The following is a 23,477-nucleotide window of genomic DNA, read 5'->3' on the forward strand; positions in this document are numbered from 1 at the left end:
TTGAACAAACTGTAGAAACAATATTACTACAAGAACTGGAAATACGCGAAAAACATACAGGCACAAACACAACGGCATGGTAAGTGACATCATTATATAATACTAGAGGATTGAGAACGCGTGAGTACTTATCAGTACGCATCAGTACTCAGTACACAAAGTGAAAAAAATGGTTGCAGTGGTTTACAACAACAAAAAATTTTTTCAATTGGTGGTGAAATGAGCGAGAGCTGTGTAACGATTTGATATTGAAAGGTAACGAGCATTTTGTAGATGGTAAAGGCACAAGAGATAAATGATGTAGGAGACAGACAGCAATGAGATGGCTATGGATAAATGAGTAATATAAAGAACGAGAAATCTGCTGCGGAAAATACCAGTGCGTTTTGATAAAGACACAAATGCGCCAAGAAAAGTGACCCAGTCTGAGGGGTAATTGCAAGGATATAGAACAGAATGCGTGGTTTTGCGACAGCTTCTTCAGAGTGAGAAGAAAAAGCCATGTAATTCGTGTTTTTCCGATAATTTTAAGTTGATTCATTTGGCACCAGTTGCCAACATTATTTAGATAATTGTTTCAAGCTATATTAGTTGGTTAATATTATTGCTTCACTAAAAGATAGCTGTATTATCAGCATACTGAAGGGCCCATCAAATATCCCCTGTTCAGTAAAAAAAAAAGAAAACGTCCGAAACATAATACGAAATTCTTTAAACTACTATCCAATGATTACAGGATTTAAAACAAATAAAATATTGGTGAGGGATATTGATGCGATAAAAGTTAATTAGTTCTAAATCCTTCACACGTGGTTTGGTGCTGGCAAGGTCCAAAAAGGCATGTTCCACAAACGTTAGAGCTCTGTGTGCCTTCTTGGGATATTGAATGTTGAAAACCCAGAACGATGCAAACAGACTACACAGTCCTCCTAGTAAAGGTGATGCAGTCAAGACACTCTGGCCATCGATGCGGAGGCTAATTTCCCCGTTCGCGGAATGTAGGCAGGGAGTCAAAGGAACATCTACCTGAAAAAGCAAAAAAGAAAAAAAAAAATGACCCACATGAAAAATTCAAAACAGACACTATGGTTAAATGAACTTAATAATTCGGTACAGTAATAAAATTGTTATGCCAGGTTCCCTGCGAAGATTCAGTACTTAAATTAGGAATGCAAAAGCTTCATAAAACCAAGTGCCAGTACATTAACCATCGTGGCTTTTGCAGCAATAAAAAAGATATTACTTCCGCACAATATACTCGAGCACAACTTTAAATGACAGTGACGTTAAAATGCAAGTCTCTCTAGGTTGATAGATTAGCTCACGGAGAACACTATTATACCCCTCTTACACCTGGCATTTTTTTTAAATAAGATTGAAACTAGCAAAAACACGTTTTCACCGGAAGGGCTTAAGTGGCCTGACGCGCACTTCTTTCTTGGCTGCCGCTGGATGGTGCTACTCGTCCATACTTGGGGTGGCAGTACCGCTTTCCAAGGGAGCATGCGAGCTACGCATGAGAAAATCGTTCGACGCCAAAACTTGCGGGGCCTCAAAAGGCCAATGTTTTTCTTCAGTGAAGCGTAAATACTGATCACAGGTCCAATGGAGAAACATTTTGCTTAGTGGTCTCGAACGACAAATGACAGGGGAGTTTGGGGAAGCATGAGCGATTTGACCGGAACTGACCAAACTGCTTGGTACGTGGTAATGTTGTATTCAGTTGCTTGTATACTGCTATTAATCACCGCTGCTTCACTTGCTTCCGGTTTATCCTGATGCAAACAGCGACTGCAGTCGTGTTTGCGTCACGTTTGATGAGCAGTTGAACAGCGATTTCTCAGCACTTAAGGCATCTTGGCACTAAATCAATGCTGAAATGGCTATGCGGAGGTCCGACTTCCGTTTGAAATCAACTTGCTGGTTGTCTTCAATTACCCTTTAACAACAAGTTACCCTTATGCCTCATCACTGCAACCGATTGTTCCTCCGTGTGGTGCAAAGTGTGTTACTGTGAGTATTTTCAACGTGAAACGAACCGTTTCTGTGATCTGTAGGACTGATTCTGCTATTAATTACAGCAGTGACAACAAGCTATGAAAGAAAATCCCGCCATCTCCACGAAGTGAATGATGATGAGAGGGGCGAATCTAAAATGCTTATCAGCAGACAATGTGACGCATTAAGTGCAAGCTGCTTTCATGGTGTGTGCATTGACATTAGGATATGGCCCCCTGGCAGAATGATGCGCTGCGCGAGATTTTGCCGTACCTAAAAGGACAGGCAACTCATTTTTACGGAGTATAGGATCTGTAAAAGGGTTGCGAGTTGGGCGAGTTGGTAATTATGCATTGCGAAAAATAAACTGCGCGCAAATTAACGAGGACAAGAAAACATGAAGACGGCACAAGCGCACACTCGCAACTAGTTTATTATTGCACAATTCAAAGCTTTATATGCCCAAGCGCCCAATTGCCGCGCCCCCAATGCGTCACAGTTCTTGGCGCACTCAGCCGAAAATACTAAAAAACCGTAACAACAAAACCAGAAAACGAACTTTGAGGCGCAGGAAAGGCGAAAAATCAGCAAAGATAACCGCATCATACATGGATTAAGACCCCCCTCCCACCCCCAACACGCATTCCCAGAAGAAGCACCGAAATAGCGCTCAATGTGCGTCTAAATATGCGACTTCTCGATTAAGCAGGGCGATAGAGGGATGACTGATACATTCGGAACCAGCTTTTCTGATGTGGCTGGCTTCTACAATTTCTCGCGTTCGCTGGTTCTTATGTCGCAAAAGGATGGCTGTGCGCTCAAACACAGGGACACAATCAGGTCTGCATGCGCGGCAATGAGAAGATAAGTGGCTCAGGTCACGTTGAAAAATGAAAAAGAACAATATATATACGGCACTTTAATTTAGACGTCGTACGCTGGAGTTTGTTACAACGTACCCGTGTGCGGCTCTGTCCTGAAGTTCGGAGAAATGCAGGCGGTTTGTGTTATATTTCTCGTCTTGCATTACGCTTTCTTTTACATATTAGCGCCCTCTTTCCCGATCTCTCCACCTTCCTTCCCGCTTCCGTCTGACTGCGCTGATTTTCGCCAGCACGAAGTAACCGTCACGTTGCTTTGAAACGACGCCGCGCGCGACAAACGATTTTATCTCGAATGCCCTGTTACAAACCGGCCTACAAAAGAATGCGAACGCATACCCCAAAACCCACAAACAAGTAAAATAATACGAGTGTGCGCTTTTTTCTTTGCCCGTGCGTGTACGAGCTGTGAGCGGCACGGGAACCCGGGTACTTCGCTGTTAACCCTATCCAAACGTTTGACAAATGCATCGACTAATGAAAGACCACTTACCAGCGAGCTGTCCACACCTGTCGCCGTATCCAAATGCTGTTTGCGGCCGTTCCTCGTGTGACAGGGGCACATGAAAATCTTTCCACCAAATGGCACTACTAGTCCTTCACAAATAAGAAAAAACGACGGCCCAAGGCGAGGCTTGAAGCTCCGGCCGTGCCGTCACCGGCCGCGCTGCGTTGATAGTTGTTTACATCCGGGCAGCCAGTCGTGCCGCCAGGGCAAGTTGAGTCGCTGCAGTCCGGTGCGTTGGCGCGCTGGCACGAGAATTTAAATCGTCTATGTATGCGCAAGCAAGCGAAGCAGATGAGCATTGCAATTGTTTGCAACGGCGAGAACTGCATCTTCGTTAGCAGCAGAGTTTGACAACACCTATCGCCAAAATAAACAGATTGAGACAACACGGCCGCGCTCTCTGCCTGTGATCGCGCTGGTTGAAGCATCTATACGGGTATACGTACGGTATTGGTTTTGTAGCTGCGTGCAACCGTCGCGTCCTGCTTACTCGTAGTTCTAATTAGCATTAGGCCACGGTTGAAGTACTGGTGCACGGAGACAACAGAAGACTAACATGGCGACCGCCCGCTTGAGATGATTACCTCAGATAGGGCGTTTATTGTGGACGTGGTAGTATACAAGGAACGGAACGCCATCTCACAAATGGTGTTAAGTCGTTCTAAATCCTCCCTTTTGCTACCCGGATGGGCAACGGTACTACCATGGAGGTTCGTCCACTTCTTTAGATCATGCCTAGGGAGTACATTTTTCGGTATAGGTACTTTTCAGGGCACATTACTTGATTAAAACTCCATTTCCGGCTAGTTTGCGTTTACAGTGTGTGTCGGTGGTGCCGCGGCGAGGCTGCCTCCACGGCTGCCACCACAGACTAAGTCAGGGTTCGCACAGGTCCTTGAACACCTTGAAAACCCTTGCATTTAGAAGTGTCAATTTCAAGGCCTGGAAAGTCCTGGAATTTTTAAATGGTCCTTGAAAACCCTTGATTTTTCTGGAGAGAACCAATGACCCTGTCTTTTCACAAGAATTTAAAGTGTTTGTCGTGGATTTTAGGTGTTAAAAATGTAAAGAAACATTGTAACAATCAAGTTTCAGTGTATTGCATGAAATTACGAGTTTGGTGGATTGTCATTATTACGAGGCAACATTGGGAACAGCATTCCTCAATAGAATCCATGTCATGATACAATCCAGTGAAGGCCGGCTTCTCTATCTTGCATGTTCTATTTAGTCTGTGGACGGCCGCTCATTGCATGTTTGTTGTGCCTCATACGCTCCATCTGCGTTTGCTTTTACGTGCAAATGGTGGACGTGTACATAGTTATTCCTGCCTTGCAGCAACACTTGCTGATTTAATTTCAGCTCATATTCTTGCTGACAAAGCAGAAGATGCAGGCAACATTATGAAGTTTTGAAATCAAACAGCCTCAGCAAAACACCAAGAAAAAAGAAAGACCTCTAAATGCCAGCTGTCAAATAAAAAATAAAACTGGGGGAGCATTCACGAACCCGTTAGCGCCTATTTAAATGTGCACTAATGTGCTTGGGTATTGGGCAATAACGAAATTTCGCACTGTGTTGAAAAAGTTGCAAATAATCGCAGATAAAACATTAGACGGCGGACTTGAAAATGTGTTTTCTGGTCCTTGAAAGTCCTTGAAAACCCTTGAATTTTTGCTTTTGAAGCTCGTACGAACCCTGAGTGCTGTGGCAGAAGTTTACGCACTTTGAGTACAAAAAGAATGCATTTGACCACTTATTGAACACAGTTAACCTCCAATGGGTAGGTAAAATGCTGACCTAACTTGCACCGAATTTCGTTAACGCGGGATCAGTTTCCAAATTTGTTTCATTGCCTTGAGATATAAAATACATGGACTTGGAATTTTCGGTTCATTAGAAGTGGTGTGCTGCTCCAGGCAATTTCGCCTGCAAGCCAGTGGGAGGAATCGTTTGATCATTGGAAGCTAAAAGCGAGTATCCTACCACTGCGCTACATTTTGAAGTCTTGCGATCGCAGTGCCCCTAACGAATTTTACCCGTTTTTGGTTTCACTTTTGATGTATCAACGGGGTAAGCGTTTGAACTACTCTGTGTTGCAGTTCACTCTAGCGATAAGTCCCAAATACCATTGCAACCCGCGCTGTCTGCTCAACTTTGCGGCTAGTTATTGAAAATGTCTAGTTATCGAAAATTGTTTCTGAAACTTGATTTTACATACGTGGAACTATCTTTCATTTGGTTTTATTGCTGCAGGAACAGATGCATATGAGAAGCTGCGTTCCATTGTCAGCACGAAGTGACTCCTCGACGACATCCGCCAAGTGTCGCCGAATTTTCAGACTTCTGGAGTGGAATCGTTTCATGCGATTATTAATCGCTTTGCGCCAAAAGCATTGTCGTTCTCCAGCGCTGGAATGGAGGCACGGTAAGTACAATAAATGTAGACTGATCATGTTATCTGAAATGCAACGCACGTAAATAGGTAATAAAGTGGAGCTGGCCAGCACGTCCAGATAACATTTATAATATCTGAGCAGTCAGTTGTGGGAAAGACAGACCTACATGGTAAAGTTGACTGCAGCTTAACAAAGTTAAAAAATTAAGCTCTTTAATGTGGGCAGGACTGTGGAGGCACACTAAATGTACAAGCATGCAATGTAAGCTTCCATCGCAGTGTCGTACCTGAGTGACCATGGGAAAAAAAAAGCAATGGTTCAGAGTAAAGCCATGGACACGAAATCATGCGTCGCGCGAGTGTCGGCATCGTTCGGCGGCACCACGCCAACCCGCAGGAGAGGGCGAGTAACTGCATGAGACCGACGAAGTCACACGTCAGCCGCTGCGTCAATGTGTGTTGGGGGACACATTTGTATGAACTCTGCCATCATTTAATAATTATTTTTGACCGTTTATGAGCAGTTATTCTCGATTGCTTAAATGCAGTAATCAGGACCCTAGATTTGCCCTAAAAAAAACACTTGCCTTATTTTATTTATTGCTACGAATGCTTGCGGGACAATTTTGAAATCCTGCAAAATGCATTTCAAGTTATCACCGTCAAATCTGAACATAATAAGGGTGGTGGATAAACAAAAACGAACTTCGGACCATTTATTTCCTTGCAACTTGGTGCCCTACCTTGATGTTATGTGTACCCGCCGCGGTGGCTCAGTGGCTAAGGCGCTGCGCTGCTGAGCACGAGGTCGCGGGTTCGATTCCCGGCCGCGGCGGCCGCTTTTCTGATGGAGACGAAAAGCAAAAACGCCCGTGTGTACGAGATTTCGGCGCACGTTAAAGATCCCCAGGTGGTCAAAATTAATCCGGAGCCCTCCACTACGGCGCGCCTCATCGCCTGCGTTGCGTCGGCGCGTTAAACCCCCACAATCAATCAATCAATGTTATGTACGGACTGCGTAAGAAAAACAAATTTCAGCGCTGCCTTGCTACTGAGGTTAGAGCCGAACGTCAGTTGTAGATTAAAAGGCAAGGTACTCTGGCAACCTTTGTTTACCCTGCAAAAAATAGCTGATAAAACGCCCCCCCCCAAAAAAAACAAAAAAAAAAACAGCGAGGCCTTAACAAGATTCGAACCATGGACCTTAAAAACAGAAGCCAAGCTCACAGCCTCTCAACCACGCCAGAACACGGGGCGGATGTCAAGAATTCGATGTACTAAGCTAGGTTGCTATCGAATATTGTCAGGTGTGTTTTATTTTGGCCGTATGTAAGCAATATGGGCAGTGATAACGCTTGCTTCTTATACACAGATCGCGGAGGCGGGCCCAATTATGCTAGTACTGCAAGTGATGTAACCAAAGCTCCCTTATTTGGGTCAAGAAGAGCTATCGCTCCCCTACGCTAGCCACGGTAGCCGCGAATGGAATGGAATGCGCGGCTAGAATTCTGGCACTGATAACGCTTGCTCGTCACGCACCGTTCTTGCAGACAAGCCCCTTGATGCTAATACTGCAAGCGATGTAGCCAGAAATCCCTTATTTAACTTGGAAAAGGTTATGGCAAATCCCCGATTTCCCCGATGAGAGCCAAAGAAGCCACGAATGAATGAGCGCTTTAGAAAAGAAATAGCTTGCAATTTGTCTCAAGGAAGCCGATTACCGCATGTTAAAAAGAAATTGGTTGTTTTCTGCTAAAAGGAATGACCCAAAACCAGACGGACAAGAAACCCGGACGCTGCTGCCCGCTTTGCGGTGCTTTCTCGCACCGCGTCGACGCCGATATCTGGCGAGCATATACATCGGCCTTTTTTTTTCCTTAGTGCTGCCACAGCTTATACTTGCCAACCTGAGGATTTTAATTATAAAAATCCTGTGACCAAGTTTACATGCAAGGATTTCTAACTTGTCTTGTTAGCCACACAATAGGATTCCAGATTGTGCCGTTTGTATGTAATGCACTTGGGCAGAAAACCTGAATTTATATCACCCCGAAATTCATATCAGCCACAGCCGTAATTGAGATTCTACTGGGTACCAAGGTTTTTTGCACACTACATTTTGTGAAATCTGTGGCGGAATTTTTGAAATTGTAAAGAAAATCTAAATTCTAACATTTCACTAAGAATTTCAGACTTGATTGGCATGCAATGTGCTGTTTTGCATGACAATTTGCCACAGGTGTACACTGGCGGCCCTGCACTACAACGAAAATGCGGGTAGAGACCAGGCGGTGACCAAGGCTGGGGAGCCGCGGTGGCAGCTGAACATGCCCAAGGCTGGAACTGGGGACTGCACTGTGGTTGCAATCAAGAAGCCACCCACCTACAGTGCGTATATATTGGCATTCAAGTTTTGAGGGTGACTGCAGTGAAGTGCAGCCACTACCTGGCTATAATAACGTTTCCCACTCTGCATGGGGTCATACATTGATGCTACTACCCCTTCAGGACCTGCATATCTGCTGTAAGAATGGCCACTTGCAGTAACCATTGTTTGAAGGTTAGCGGTTCATTCAAGTCTATCAATCTACAAAACTCTAAAAAGGTGTCATTGAGTGCTGCACTATAGCTCAGCTGTAATGTAACACTGGAGTCGGTGTTTGGAAGGGTACTGACATTGGCTGTTGGCATTAGTGTCTCTCTGTTACAAAAGCATCTACTGGCATTCTGTGCAGAGTATGTGGCACGTCTTCGGGAAGCTGTGGATGACATCCTCATCACTGGACCTCCACCACCTGATGATGTGTTGGCTGGGAACTGTGTGCTACCTGATGAGAGCTCAAGTGCCGCTGCGCTGCTGGGTGAACCTGTGGAAGAACAGCCAGCTGTACCAACCACTGCCGAGCTGAAGAAGGCGCTTGTAGCAGCCCGCATGTCACGATATGGATCAACATAGGCAATCGACAGCGTCTTCTATCAGAACGGGCACCATCTTTCAAAGTCTCCTAACAATTTCCATCATGTTGAAGGTCCAGAGGATTGAGGCCCTCAGAACATTCTGGCTGTGCAGAGTCTTTCCACGAAGCCCTTGCTCATGTGCAGCCAAGTAGCCGGTCCCTTTGTCAAATCGGCAACCAGGTACCGACCGACACACCGTTCGCACCTCCAGGTGCGAACAGGAGGTGACTGTTGGGGCTATATCATCGGCGTACATCAGGCTGGATAGGCGCTGTTGGCTCGTCCTCCCTTCCCTATATAAGTCCGTTCAAACCGAAGGGATGTTCCCCTTCCTTGGGGATGAACATCGTCTGGCTATGGCTTCCTTTTCCAGGTGCCTGCCCCTTCTCCAACATGGCGTCAAACCTATCTCTCCATGCCTGGCACTGCATTGGGCTTAGGCGCTTCAGAAGGATTGCTGTAAAGCCGCCCAGACCTGTCGCTGTGCGAGTTCGGATATGGATTAGGACACATTTCGATTGTTTCACTTACCGACCCAAGGCGCTCCCCGAAATCTGCTGTATTATGTTCTGGCCTGCCCTTTCCCATACGTGCGTGTCTCTGCATGGGTCCTGCAGAGTGCATTCATGCTGCATGTTGCCTGAAGCAGGTTCTTTGTTGATCACAGCTCCAATCCCACACAGCATGGGCTCTGTGCTGTCCACCTCTGCAAAAGGATCTGTATCTCTTGGTGGCCATATTGCTGCTTAAACCTGGCATGTTTGTGTAAGCGTTGTACATGTTGCCAGAAATTATGGAGTGCCCCCTGCCTACTCTTTTCGAGTTCTCAAACAAATTCATGTTTACTTGTCAGATTCTGCCATTTTCTCTGTAGCCGTCCCACGGCTGCTTGCAAACTGGCTCAGGTTGTTAAACCCGTACTGCCATGGAATCTTGTCGGCGTGCTTCCTTCCTCTCCTGTAGTGCAGATGGGAAAGCTGTGTTCCACCAGCTCTCCAGACCATTCTTGGTAGGTTGGTTTTGACCTTGCTTTGTCTTTTTCAAAGTCTGCATCTGTTTGACCTACTTCAAGTACTCCACCTCAGGACTTTCTTGAAGCAGTTAAGCAATCTGTTCCACCAACTGCTCTTGTCGGAACACTAGCACTGACCCTCCTTCCACATCTTCTCCCGAATATAAGCCGCAGCCGGTTACTTCCTGGACTTCGGGTTTCAATTTTGTCAATCGTCATTCTCGTAAGCTTCTCATGAGGTCTGGTGACATCACTGCGAGCTCAATGGCTGATGATTGCTTTCCTGGCGACCAGGTTTCTTACCTCTCACACTTGTGTTGGAGGTTTGTGACGACCAGGTGTCTATGGTGTCCAGCAGCTCCTGGAAATTTCTGTCTCGCATCATTACGGTCTACTGGGTGGCTGTTGCAATTCCCTAAGAGCAGCACCTGGTGTTCAGTTTGAAGACACTTCACGTTGTCTCTTAGGCACTTCTACAGCTTCACATTTTACTCCCTGTCGGCCTGTCTGCACTACATCGACCCATCAAGACACCTGCCAGCCACAGATGATACGGCATTCTAGGTGCGCTCTCAAACACCAAAGGTCCCATCAGCGCAGTACTCCGACTCTTCCTCCTCATTTCCAGCCCTCCTGTTGCACCCTTACCAACTCTGTTTTCACCAGGTAGCTCCCAAAAGTATGATTCTGCCACTGTGCATAACCAAGTGCTCTCCCTTCAGAGCTTAAAAAGTCTCCTCCGATTTGCTTAGGGATCTGCCGCCCTCCTCATCTGCGTCTATTTCCGGTTGTGCGGACAAATTCCACTTGCAGTCCCAGCTGCCGATTCAAAGCCTGGACCAATGCGTTCCACTGGTGAATTTTGCTTTGGGTATCCTTTCGTCCCCTCCATACTTGGGATTGCATAAATCAAGTAGTGGTTCTGTGAGAACTGCTGTACCCTCTGGCTAACCTTTCCCCTCAGCCACTTCACCTACACCATCAGCCACCGCCTATTTTTCCCAGGTGCTGCTCCTGATTACTGTGCTCCTGTTGTCGTGTGGTGAAGTAGTGTGTGTGCCATTTGCGTTGCAAAAGTGGTGTTCACATGTTTCCCTGTGGACATGGCAAGATTGGTCTGTTCTGGTGACATGCTCTATGTTATTGCAGTTTGGGGTATCTGCATGTGCAAATTTTGTTCACGTGGGGATGTGAGTGACCTTGTGGGTTTTTATGAACTGCACAAAAGAAAATTAGCGTGTGGATAATTATTTTTGCATTCTACTAATTGACTTTTCAGTGAGAGCTATGTTTGGGTTATTATCCTTGTTTATGCATTTCCAATTGTTTGGAAACCTGCCACAGAGTTCCTAAAGTGTGTGTTGTTGCCCAGTTTATTCTTGCTAAGGGGAAGTGGGTACTTGGAAGAAAGAATGGAACGTGCGAGTCATCTCTGAGGTTAACTTGGCCTGCATAAAGTACCACCAATGTTGGCAGTATTTGTGCATTCGCACCTTATCTCCCACTTTCTCAGAGGCTTCCTGCCATGTTTCTAAGCCATTGCAGCTGTCTGTCACTTCCTGCAGCCAGCTTTATGATGAACACCCGTGTGTCGATGTGTGCACATTTTGTTGAGTATTGCAAACTTCTACCTCACCTGTTTTTTCTTTTTCTTTTGCTGTAATAACCAGTGGATCAGGACTGCGGGGGCTTTCGGGTCTGTTGCGTTTTTTTATTACTCAGTGTTACAAAGTGAGAGATTGGTGTGGGCCTTTTTTTTACAAAAGTAGAAAGAAACTGGCCAATGAGTCCCAAGAAGCCACCAGCACCTGCTCCAAAATATAATACCGCTGCCATCACTGTTTCGGTTATCAGGTTCCTATTGTCACCTTGATACTGATATGCAATTTTGTTATGAATGATCACACCAGAACTTTGAATAAACTTCATTTATTTCTCTTCAAAACTCGGGGTACTTAAATCCCGTGTATGCTTCCGATGGGAAGGTGTCCCTGACACTGTTTACCACACAGCTGGGCAAAGGGACCCGGCGGCCCGCACCCAGGACGTGCCAAATCCACCGCACGAACTGGCGGTACGCGGTGTACCTGTAGCGGCTGAAATGAAAAACACGTTGCAGCAGTTGCCGCAAGGCCAGGAAAACCACACTGCTTTGTTCGCAACAAACCAAGTATCTGTTGTATTTTCTTTGCTTCCTGAGAAGCTCTGTTCAATGGATCCTTCAGATGGGTGGCATTTCCACGTAAAGATTGCGAGTTTTCATTTTCGAAGGTTAGTGAAAATTAAGCAGTCTTTAAGGCGACGGTATGTCAGCGAGTTGGCCAGGATCTATAGCTTCTGTATAAATGTACTTTTGCTTGGCCGGGATAATTCTCTGTACGTGGATGACAAGCTGGCGAAGCTTCCTGCACAGTGCACGGCCTTCGTAAAGGTTTATCTTTCATGCATTCATGTTCCTAGATTTTATTTTATTGATATTTATTTTTATTCCTTGTAATCATAACTCTCATAACTCCGAGGCACACATACCTCCCAAAAAAGACACAATTGCATGCGCCAAGTTCCATTACACTTTATTTTTTTCCAATGCACGCCGCTCCCAGTGGGAACCAAGTGCTCCCCGGGAAAGCCAATGAATTTTTTTAAACGACAGACGATAGGTGTGGACGCCAATGACTTTGCAAATTAATACTGCCGTGAGACACAAGCCTTCCGGCTGAATAAAGTTACACGCACAAATAAATTGGGCGTCTAAATCACAGGAAGGGACACAAAGAGCTTTGCGCCTACATGGAAGTGAATAGGCGAAAATAAAGCAAAAGCAAAAAAAAAATGCAGAAAAGCCATATTACCTGTGGATGTCCATGCCGTCCAGGAGTGCTGGACGGTACTCCATGAGCGCATAGTACGCGATTTCCAGCGCGTGGATGTTGAGGCAGCCGTCCCGAAAAGTCTGGTGGGAAGTTATGCACTTCTCACCCTCCGGCACCCGGGCATCCACGCGCGGGATTTCGCGGCAGCACCGCGATTCTGAGGAGCTGGACATTGTGCGGCACAGACCGCACTGACACCTGCGAAGATTGCATTTGTATACCTTATCCAAGTTCAATGCAAGCGCGCGAGCGCACTATTTGGTGTACACATGCTACAGCTGCGCCGATATCTTTATGCACGATTTTCTTTTTCGTCTGCTTGTTTACATCCCATACGAAGTCTAGGCCGCCGTGGCAAAAAGCGGAAAGAACAACAATAAAGCACACCCGTTTTGCATGCGGCACACACGCACGCGTCCATTGTATTGCTCCCATTTCATAAAATCACACCTGCTTGAAAAAAACAGGCCTCGTTTTTAAGAATGTGTACGAAGTTGCTGCGCATCGACAGCCATGGGACGCTACCAAAAGGAAAAAACATTTCAAAGAACACGCACAAAGGTACCGAACGGTTCCATGAATGCGAAATCACCAAAGTGACTAGTTAGCACTTGAAATTCAAATAAAAAAGATAGGACCTACAGGAAAGCGGCGTAATGCTGTTTTTTTATTAGTATTATTATTGCCGGCTGTATATTTTGCGTGAAATAAATCAGCCTACAGGTTTCGTATAACCGCGAGTAACTGACTTTTCGTGGCAAATAACGCTGAGGCGCGGATCGGCAGGCATGTAAACAAAGGCTTTGCACACCGCGTCACAGATTATTCTACGGCATCACGTAATTGTCTGGTCCAAGCAAGATTTGTTTTTTTGTTCAGCACAACATTTCTGCAAAAATTACCAACGCTTAGCAGTTCCGCATCTGGCAGTGCATAACGTAATGTAATCTTACCAGTCAGTTTTCCCGAGCCGCCTTGCTTCTGGGTCGTCGTGCTGGACGGCTTCGTTGCTGTCCGACTCCTCGCTCGCCAGCGGGTCGAACTTAAAATGTTCGGCCGCGCGTACACCTACAATGTCAACGTCGTCCAACGACCACGAATCGTCTGAGTCGGAAGACGACATGCCGGTGAATGCGCGCCGCGCCGCTCGCGCTGCGAACGTCACAGTTTCTGTACTTACGTCATGGGCTCTGGGCGCCTGCTACCACAACAGTGACGTCAAGTACTATGTCCTGGCATGGCGGCCGCTTCGCTGGTGTTTGAGTCGAAACCGAAACTGACACGTATAAAGAAGGCTGTAACTAATTATTTACGCTGCTGAAGACCATTTAATGTACCATTCTATGATCACTGGGGTGGTAGCCACCCATTGCAGCAAAAAAAAAACACAACACGAAATTTTCGTGTCAGTACTCCTTTAATATATCACTGATATTTTCAAAGTTCTTGGTGCAATATTTCTTCAAAATGCAAAAAATGCGAGCACATGGTGACAGTAGCATTTGCAGGAGGACCACGTGACTGGAAAAATTGGAGAAGGACAAGACTACAAATTACGTGATGAACGTTGGCGCAAGGTGTACATTTGACAATACCAGTCTAAATACACCGAACACGACTAAGCGATATCGCGCATAGGGTTAGGGTAGCTAGTATAGTGGTTAATATTGTAATAAAAAAGGTTGGAATAAACAAGATTCAGACAATTAACACGCAAAAAATAATAAAAAAAGGCCTTATATAAAGGTGCCCGAAAACAACGAAAACGCTAGAAATATGCGTAAACATACGTATGGGGGTTCATGAACAAATGTACTGCAGCGACAATGTCGAATGAAACTAGCTGCACATTACATTACTGCAAAGGCCAGTTCGCCGACAATTGCCTGTGGATATCTGTTGACTTCTTCGACGCTGGTGCATTTTTGAGTATTTGCGGAAAACGAGTTCGCTCCAATAAACTTTGCTCCTTGAAAAACCCTGCGTCGTCCCTGTCTATGGGGCAGTACACTTGTTAACAGCGAGATAGATCTCCTTGATTTTGGATAACAGGAATACGAGGGCGTCGTGCTCATGCTAATTCGTCGAAGCTTGTTGTATGTCGTTTGTATCACGTTTCACATTTACGGAAACACACAAGAAGTTATAATAAAAAAGCCAGGGACAAGGTACCAAATTTATGCCCCAGCCACATTCTTTAAATTCATCCGACGTGAAGTTTCTCGCTGTTCGTCTGTCGCCATTGTCATGAATGGGCCTAGGACCAGCTAGAAAGTCACGAGTCGGTAATGCGTGCGCAAGTAGGGATAGCTTTATGCGTGGAAAATGAGAGCAGAAGGTAAGAGAGTAGCGGAAACACACAGCGGAAACGAGACTGCAGGAAAGAGCGTTAAATGCGGTAGCAGGCTAACGAAAACTGTTCGCTAAAGAGAGCAAGGGAGGAAACGTCCTACATGGTCAGGATGCGCAGCAGTCCAACGAGGTCTCCTCACTAAGTGCGTGTGATCGGCCGATGCACCACGGCGCGGCTTGCTCGCTGAGGAGTCTCACGTCACGTCGGGTCCGGTCACGGGACAGCGGCCGGACGTCAGGGACCGTGCACTGTGGTTGACGGCTCGATGGCCCAGCGGCGGTTGTGAGCCGGTGTTTCCCCGAACCGCGCTCTCTGGCCCAGCGCGTCACCCGATCCAGGCACGGGCCAGCAGACAGACTTCGGTAACCGGCCCAGCGGCCGACGGCTCTCCGGCGACAGCAGCGGTTGAGACCCTGGTTTCTAGCTCCAAGCGATCACAGGGCCGCGCTCACTCGCCCAGCGCGTCAAATGCGTCCGCTGAACCCTTGCTGATTCGATTCTTCTGCACGCTCCGCGCGCTCCTCGGCCCTCTTCTTTCTCCTTCACGGGCACTTCATCACAATGACCCCGGGTTTAAGAAAGTTGTTGGGAAGCAACAACTATTCTATAAAAAGAACAGTCATTTAGAGGCGTGGAGAAGTTCCGGAGAAGCACAATAAAGTCCACAGTTCACGGCAGCACGATCAGTCACAATAGAACACTTAAAACGCACAACGCACGAAGTTACAGAAGAAAAAATACAAACTGAGTAAAGAAACAAAGTGACGTCAAAAACATTCGAAGAACACACTATATACAAAAGAAGGGTGGCAGGCGAGGATTAACCCTACCCATGTTCACAGCCCCTGCATCCCCAGTCCGGTAGTGACCGGCTTCAAGAAGACCAGTGCGTCAGTGGCTTGTCTCTTAGATCCTAAGATTCTGTACCAAGTTCGCGAAATGGTCTTTGCTGCCTCGTAGTCGTTTCATTGTCGTATCGGACGGATTCTTTCGCTGCCCGACCTTGGTGTTCTTGTAATGGCTGGACGTATCATGTGGGCGACCTTCTGACTTGTTAACGATGATTCGGGTGTGATGAAACGGCGGCGACTGAGTGAATACGTTGTTGTACGCGGTTTCACCGTCTAGCCGTTGGACCGTCGACTTGGTAAATGTATCGTTGGACATGTGCGATGACGTTTTGCTCTTGAAAGTTTCTGGGTCTGGAACGTCTACGCCTTGGGTACAGCAAGTTGGCATGTCTCCTGCTAGTGCCGAAGGTCTCGTCTTTCTTTTGCGTACATTATGCGGACAGGTTCCGCACGTTCTGACAAAGTGTCGTACGTCTCTACGCAGGTCTGGCCAAAAATACTCTTGCATTACGCGGTTGGTCGTCCTTCGGACACCTTGGTGCCCCGCCAAGGTGCTCACAGGGGCTACTCGAAGGATTTGTTCCCGCAGTCTCTTTGGAACGACGACTTGTTCAAATTCTCTGCCGGAGGCAAGCTGGTATTGGCGGCATAAAACATTGTTGGATTGAAGAAACGAGTACCTCTGTCCTTTTGCCAATGAAAACGTCTTCCCCAACTTCCGGAAGCAACATCGGAGGGTCGGGTCTCGTCGTTGTTCTTCGGCCAGCTCTTCTCTTGGGATGTCGGCGCACCTGATTAAAGGCAGAGTTAGAGGCGTAACCTTTCCCTTCTCTGTATTCGCGACAGCCGGAGCCAACCAATCGGTGGGCAGCTGAGTGGCTATTGCGGCCAGTGCCACACGTGGGCCATGTTTCCCTTTGAGCGGCCAGTAGGGATCTGGCATGTGAGATTCCCTCACACCTGGAATATTCCCGATCACGACATCATAGATTAGCTTGTCCAGGCAAGCGGCGGTAACCTCGCCTACAAAGTACGGGGTCTGGACGTATATGTGGGCCTCCGGGAGCTTCTTGACTGTCCCGTCCAAGAGCATTAACCGGGTAGTTTTTCCCGTTAACTGGGTTACTGCGACCAAGTCGCGTCGGACAAGAACGGTATTACTACCCGTGTCCCGCAAAACGGTGACAGGATGTCCGAATAATCGCCCTTCGACCACTGGCATCCCTTCGGCTAGGCAAGAATGTTCTTTTACGATGCCACAAGAATACTTGGTACAAGCATTCTCATCGTGCTTGTCATCGAACTTGATACACTGCGGTTGAGCTTCCCGGGGCTCAGTGAGGGCACAAGCAGCAACCTGCTCTGTTCCACTCAACCCATGTCCGCAGTGCTCAGCTTTATGCCCGTGGAGACCACGCGTAGCGCGACTTGCCGGTTCTCTCAAGGAGTTGCGGCACTCTCGTGCACGGTGCCCTGGGCGGTCGCACAGAAAGCATTTCGGTGACGCTTTCGTTTGGGCGTCTGCCGCGACTTTAGTTGTATCCCGGGCGTCATCGGAGACCTTCCCGAGGTTCGACAAGTTTTGCGCTTCGAGGAAACGATCCGTCGCATCGGCAAGGTCGCTCAGCGTTTTGCACTCGCGTTCTTTCAAGAAAATCACGAGTTTAGGATGGCAGCAGCTGATGAATTGTTCCCCGATGATATGGTCACGGAGAGCCTCGAACGTTTTCTGAATGTTCGCCATCTCTACCCAATGGTCAAAATAACCGGTGAGTCTCGCTGCAAGCTGTTTTCCGGTTTCACCATCCTCCGCCCGCGCTTTCCTGAATTTTTCCTGATAGCCTTGGGCTGTAAACCGGAATCGCTGAAGCAACGCCTTTTTTACTTTGCCGTAGTCAAGAGAGTCCTCCGCGGTCATTCGGCCAATAATGGTAAGCGCCTCTCCACTTAAGCACATGCCTACCGCAAGAGCCCATTTGTCTTGCGGCCATTGCTACCCTGTTGCTACGCGTTCAAATCGTTGCAAGTACGCGTGCAAGTCGTCGCGCTTCTCGTCAAACAGAGGAAGCAATTTCTGTGGGTTGATCGCATTCATGGCGGCAAGAACTTCATTTCCCGCGGCGGGATTCGATGGGTTTGCACCGCCCTCTTGGAGTCGGATTCGTAAAAGTAGCAGTTCTTTCTCCCTTTCCGCGGCTTCTTTTGCTCTTTCTGCAGCTGCCTTATCCCTTTCCGCGGCTTCTTTTGCTCTTTCTGCGGCTTCTCTTGCCCTTTCTGCAGCTTCCTTCTCCCTTTCAGCTGCTTCTCTGCTAGCTTCCCTCTCAGCGGCCCTTGCGGCACGCTGCTCAGCACGTTAGCTATCTACCCAAGCCCTAAGCTCTTGACCCGAAAGCCCCAGCTGAGTTCCCGCAGCAATTAACTTCTCAATGTCCATGCTTTCTAGCTAACCTTACAGGCGCGTTCGCGGCTTACCGACTCCTTTCAGCGGATGTTAAGTATCCTGGCAGGCTCGCCACTTTTTGTCATGAATGGGCCTAGGACCAGCTAGAAAGTCACGAGTCGGTAATGCGTGCGCAAGTAGGGATAGCTTTATGCGTGGAAAATGAGAGCAGAAGGTAAGAGAGTAGCGGAAACACAGAGCGGAAACGAGACTGCAGGAAAAAGCGTTAAATGCGGTAGCAGGCTAACGAAAACTGTTCGCTAAAGAGAGCAAGGGAGGAAACGTCCTACATGGTCAGGATGCGCAGCAGTCCAACGAGGTCTCCTCACTAAGTGCGTGTGATCGGCCGATGCACCACGGCGCGGCTTGCTCGCTGAGGAGTCTCACGTCACGTCGGGTCCGGACACGGGACAGCGGCCGGACGTCAGGGACCGTGCACTGTGGTTGACGGCTCGATGGCCCAGCGGCGGTTGTGAGCCGGTGTTTCCCCGAACCGCGCTCTCTGGCCCAGTGCGTCACCCGGTCCAGGCACAGGCCAGCAGACAGACTTCGGTAACCGGCCCAGCGGCCGACGGCTCTCCGGCGACAGCAGCGGTTGAGACCCTGGTTTCTAGCTCCAAGCGATCACAGGGCCGCGCTCACTCGCCCAGCGCGTCAAATGCGTCCGCTGAACCCTTGCTGATTCGATTCTTCTGCACGCTCCGCGCGCTCCTCGGCCCTCTTCTTTCTCCTTCACGGGCACTTCATCACAGCCATCCGTCGCTGAACTCGGCAACGTTTTCGTTCGCACCAGTCACAACGGCCGCTCTTTATTTTGCGGTGTGGATCCTCCAACAGCCGACAAAAGAAAGACAATAGGGTCAGGTAATGGGAATTACAGCCCTGTTCTTTCAAAATACGTCGGGATTGCAAAGAACATGGCCACACTGGGGGAAATTACTGTTCAACTAGATTTAGCGCCCTTAATATGAACAGGGACTGCAGTGGCGTAAGTGTGGGGGGGGGGGGGGTGCAGCGTGTATACATTTCTGAAAAAAGCTTCAGCCCCCGCTTTCCATTCCGATCAAACAGTGTTATAAAACACTAATGTTACGCTGTGCCACACAGTTCTCCTCCCTCCCCCCACCCCAGCGGCAGGCGGAGGGGGAGGGATGACAAGAGGAATACGAATAATTAACGTGTGCGAAATTTTTACTAAGGCACAACGCTCACATAGCTGTATAGTGAAATGCAACGTCGACAGTTATTACTTTTTTTTGCCATGTCCATTTTTCGTCTATTACCATCTATTATAATGCGCTACGCTTACAACGCTGAAAAAGCCAGTAAAAGCACGAGTTTAAGTAGATATTGTGTCAAAACCCGCGCGGAAAGGCCACAAAGCCATGTACTACGCCTTTCAGAAAAAGTGAATCGTTTATTGGCAAGGGGCACGCCCTATAGGAGGCGTGCAAAGCCATCCAAGATTGCCTATGTGCGATTGAAAGCAAAGGGGTTAGCTCAACTTTTTAACGTCAGTAGGTGGTGGTGACGGTTCCCAGACAGTTTATCGAACGCCGTTTTATCGAACCCGACGTCCGTTTTATCGAAAGTGTGGTTTTTGCGGTTTTGTTGTAATTTGCGGAATATATTTTGTTTAACTGGCTATCGCACTAACCTAATCTGCAGATAGCTTAATTCTACATTGTATTTGCCGCGCATTACATTCAAAAACCTGTCTATACTGTTGACGCGTCTTTCACGTGTTTTCGATTACGTTTGTTTTATTAGCATTTTTTAAAATGTTTTTGCGGCTTCATCGCTTTCACTCAAGCATGTAAGCCTCCCTTGTTTATATTACAGAATCTGCCACTATAGAAGCTACCCTAACCCCGTGCGCAGTATTACTTAGATCGGTGATCAGACTAGTGCTGCCAAGTATATCCTTTGCGCTATGGTTCATCGTTACGTAGTCCATAGTCTGGTCCTCCCCCAATTTTTCCAGTCACGTGGTTTGCTGGTGACGCCCGCTTAGTCCATGCGGTCACATTATTTGCATCTGGAGAAATATATTGTGCCCAGAACTTGGGAAAAACTAGGGCTATATGGATGGAACAGAAAGTGGGGTTTTGACTGTGAAAGTGAGGCCCCAACAGAGGTGGTGTAGTCTAGCAGAGCTAGACAAGTGAACACAAGTGAACCCGTCACAGCCAACTCGCCATAGGTGAACTCGTCACGTATGACATGTCGTCGTACGCCATCTCGCCCTAGGGAAGCTCGTAACCTAGGACAACTGGACGATTGCCCATCCAATTACAATTTACGTTTTTCGTTAATCATGCTCAAACAAACAAAAAATACAGGATTTTGTACAATTCCCTACTTATGCGTCAACACTCTCACGCCGCTCCTACAATTAGCCAATCTTGAGTTTCCTTGGTGGCCTTGGAGGAACACGCCAGACCAGACAGCGTATTTTTGTGTGTGCTTTGTTCAGCTAATCGCACAGGCCATATCAGATTTTGTTTGCTCGTTCCCATTTCTTTTTCAATTTCGCATTTTTATTTCCAGGTAATCGGTCGACGGTGCTGTATTTAGTAGACCATCACGATTTCTCTATTTTGGTGTTTACTACTTTTATCTTGGTGTTTTTTATATATGATAAATAGGTAAAAGAGTTTTGGCTAAAAACCTCATACATGCTGGGGTGTAACGGGGGGGGGGTGAGGGGGGGGGAGAGATCAAAACTAACCAATCTGTAGTATGGTGACTAAATACTAATAGTATGGTGACTAACGTTTTTTCGTCAGTTCTGACCAAGGCATCGAGAGCCGTAGGACAAGGCTTGGAAACCTCTTAGTAACTGAACTCAGTGGCCATTAAGAATTAGGAATGTAGAAATCGGGAGACACTTTTGCTAGCGTTCCAGTTAGGTTTTTGACATTGGACTCACAAGCACCAAGAAGTGCCTTAATTATGTAGTACATACGCGGCGAAATATTTAAATTAGATTAGATACAAAAGCGGCGTATACAAAAAAGTACGAAGGATATCGAGGCATCCTAGTCCATACGCCACAATGCAGTGATATGCTTCGGATCAGAGGGTGAAATAGAGATACAAAAGGATTCCTTGTGGTATAGTATTACCAGCGCAATGAACAGAACAAAATTTGTGGAGACAAATGTCGCGCATCACAAAGGGAGGAAATAAAATACAACTATTAAGACTACAAATTCAGTTACATAGACTCGCTGTGGAAAGATTTGCAAATTACATAGCGAAGAGGAAACTAAAAATCGTACTGCAAGTTTTGTTACACAACAATGCCGGGAAAAACACTTTCGATAAAACGACTTCGATAAAACGTCCGTCGATAAAACGGCATTCGATAAAACGGCGTTCGATAAAACGGCTTCAATAAAACGACGTTCGATAAACTGTCCGGATCTCGGTGGTGACACCAGATTTTCACTGCAGTTCTTAACTTAGATGTCACGCGCCACATTAAAACTAAAGACGAACATTTCGGCCCACATTCGAAGTTGAAGAGATATGGCAAAAGCCGCTCACGTCGCTTTCTACGGCGGTAAGGCTGCCAGCGCGCGATCTGCAACGCTACAAACGTTCTGCCGGCAAATATAACTGGTTCACTAGCGACCACCACAATTAGTAGAGTTCGCAGATTAGCGGTACCGACTTATCAGAGTACGCGACATCACTAGGCGTTTTATTAACGTCCGCTTACTTGACAAATCCTGCCTGTATAAGGCATTTTCATAGTATACTGCTCGGCAGTACGGTGTGCATCTCCGTGCAGAACACGCAAGTTAATGGCCTGGCCAGTGTGAAAAAGTATTGGTTTCCCACTAGGTCTGCTTTACCACCAGCGAAGGCAACGATGGCAACGTTTTCAATCAAACTACCTAAGCGTGACGTTTTGTTTTTGCCTAAAACAATACTGAGGATTCGACGCCGTGGCAGTCGTAGTCGCATTTCTCCCTACTGAAACCAATATTTTGAAAAGACACACTATTAGTCGAGCGTTGGATGCTGCTTATAAATAAAAAACACATCCAAACCAGCCCCCCCCCCAAAAAAACCAGCGTTGAAGATGCCTACACAACCAGACAGCGAGGCAACAATGCAATAGTACAAATAGTACAACAGTATAAAGCGAGTGTTCTTTGAAAGAACACTCGCTCGAAGACATCATTTTTAAATGGGCGACGTACAGCAGGTGGAAACATCGCTTTAACGTTCCAAAACAAGCTCGTAATGCGAGTTTTCCGTGTGACGAATATTGCGGTGATACGAGAATTCCTCGTACGAAATGCCCTGTGACGAGGTGGCATTCCTGACTAGTTTACCTGTGACGAGTTGGCCTATGACGAGTCGACTTGTGACGAGTGGGCCTAGACCCCTTAAACTGGTACCATGTGCCGGCCAGATGCATACCTCCCGGTGCCGCGTCATACGCGTGCACCTGCATTCTGTTTTCTTTCTTTTCATGACTTATTTGACCGTGTCTTTTTTTCTGCTTTTTGTATACCAATGTACACTCGTTTCCTGTTGAAACTGCCTGTCCTACTGCTTTTGGGCGCGACCCTTGCCTCCCACCAGCATAAGCCAAGTGTCTCGTGTTTCAATCACCTGACCCTGATTCTTAGAACGGGTGTGTATTGGCAGATGTTCGCCCTTTGTGTGCATGGGCATGTCTTCTCTCTACCTTCTTCGTTCCTGGGGACTGATTTTTTTGCCCATGTGAAAAACGTGCATGGGCATATCTTGTTTTGACCCCTCTTTCAACCCGGTTGCCACGAGGGAGGGGGGGGGAATTACCTTGTTAATTTTTTTCTCGTTGTTTCTTTTCTTGTTTCGCTCTTTTTTCTCATGTTCGTACCGCGTGATTGCGGGTTCTTGTTATCCTTTTTATATATTTATTTTTTTATTTTTTTCCCCTCCCTCTTCCATTTCTCTCATTCTTCAGCTGCCCACCAATCATGATCCCATAGATGACCGCTAAAAAGCGCGAAGGCTCATAGGTACGTTGTCTGCTTCCGCGGAGCCCAGCCACTTTCGGTTCGAGAGCTCTCCTGGCCTCCTGTAGCGGCTTTCGCGCGCACGTGTGCTTGTTGTGTATCTGTTTCCACCGAGAAAACAAAACGCTCATGCGTCGCGCAATAAATATATAACAACGATGAACCCTATTAGGGGCTTCTCCGA

General features: G+C 47.1%; 2 protein-coding genes across 2 annotated transcripts; one reads left to right on the forward strand and one right to left on the reverse strand.

Moving 5' to 3' along the window:
• The first annotated feature begins 5,692 nt into the window (after positions 1-5,692).
• LOC144150954 (uncharacterized) lies at positions 5,693-8,921 on the forward strand. The gene is made up of 3 exons (XM_077682260.1): positions 5,693-5,815; positions 8,025-8,173; positions 8,521-8,921. Exons 1-3 carry the CDS (start codon positions 5,805-5,807, stop codon positions 8,739-8,741), a joined length of 381 nt encoding a protein of 126 aa, XP_077538386.1. The 5' UTR covers positions 5,693-5,804; the 3' UTR covers positions 8,742-8,921.
• A 2,624-nt stretch (positions 8,922-11,545) lies between these two features.
• LOC144150955 (uncharacterized) lies at positions 11,546-12,968 on the reverse strand. The gene is made up of 2 exons (XM_077682261.1): positions 12,608-12,968; positions 11,546-11,851 (listed from the first exon to the last, which is right to left on the reverse strand). The coding sequence occupies exons 1-2, from the start codon at positions 12,799-12,801 to the stop codon at positions 11,695-11,697; spliced, it is 351 nt and encodes a 116-aa protein (XP_077538387.1). The 5' UTR covers positions 12,802-12,968; the 3' UTR covers positions 11,546-11,694.
• Between the last annotated feature and the right edge of the window lie 10,509 nt (positions 12,969-23,477).

This window comes from Haemaphysalis longicornis, unplaced genomic scaffold (genome assembly GCF_048455015.1).
Source record: "Haemaphysalis longicornis isolate Haplotype H1 unplaced genomic scaffold, Haemaphysalis longicornis Haplotype H1 scaffold_83, whole genome shotgun sequence".
NCBI classification, from domain to species: Eukaryota; Metazoa; Arthropoda; class Arachnida; order Ixodida; family Ixodidae; genus Haemaphysalis; species Haemaphysalis longicornis.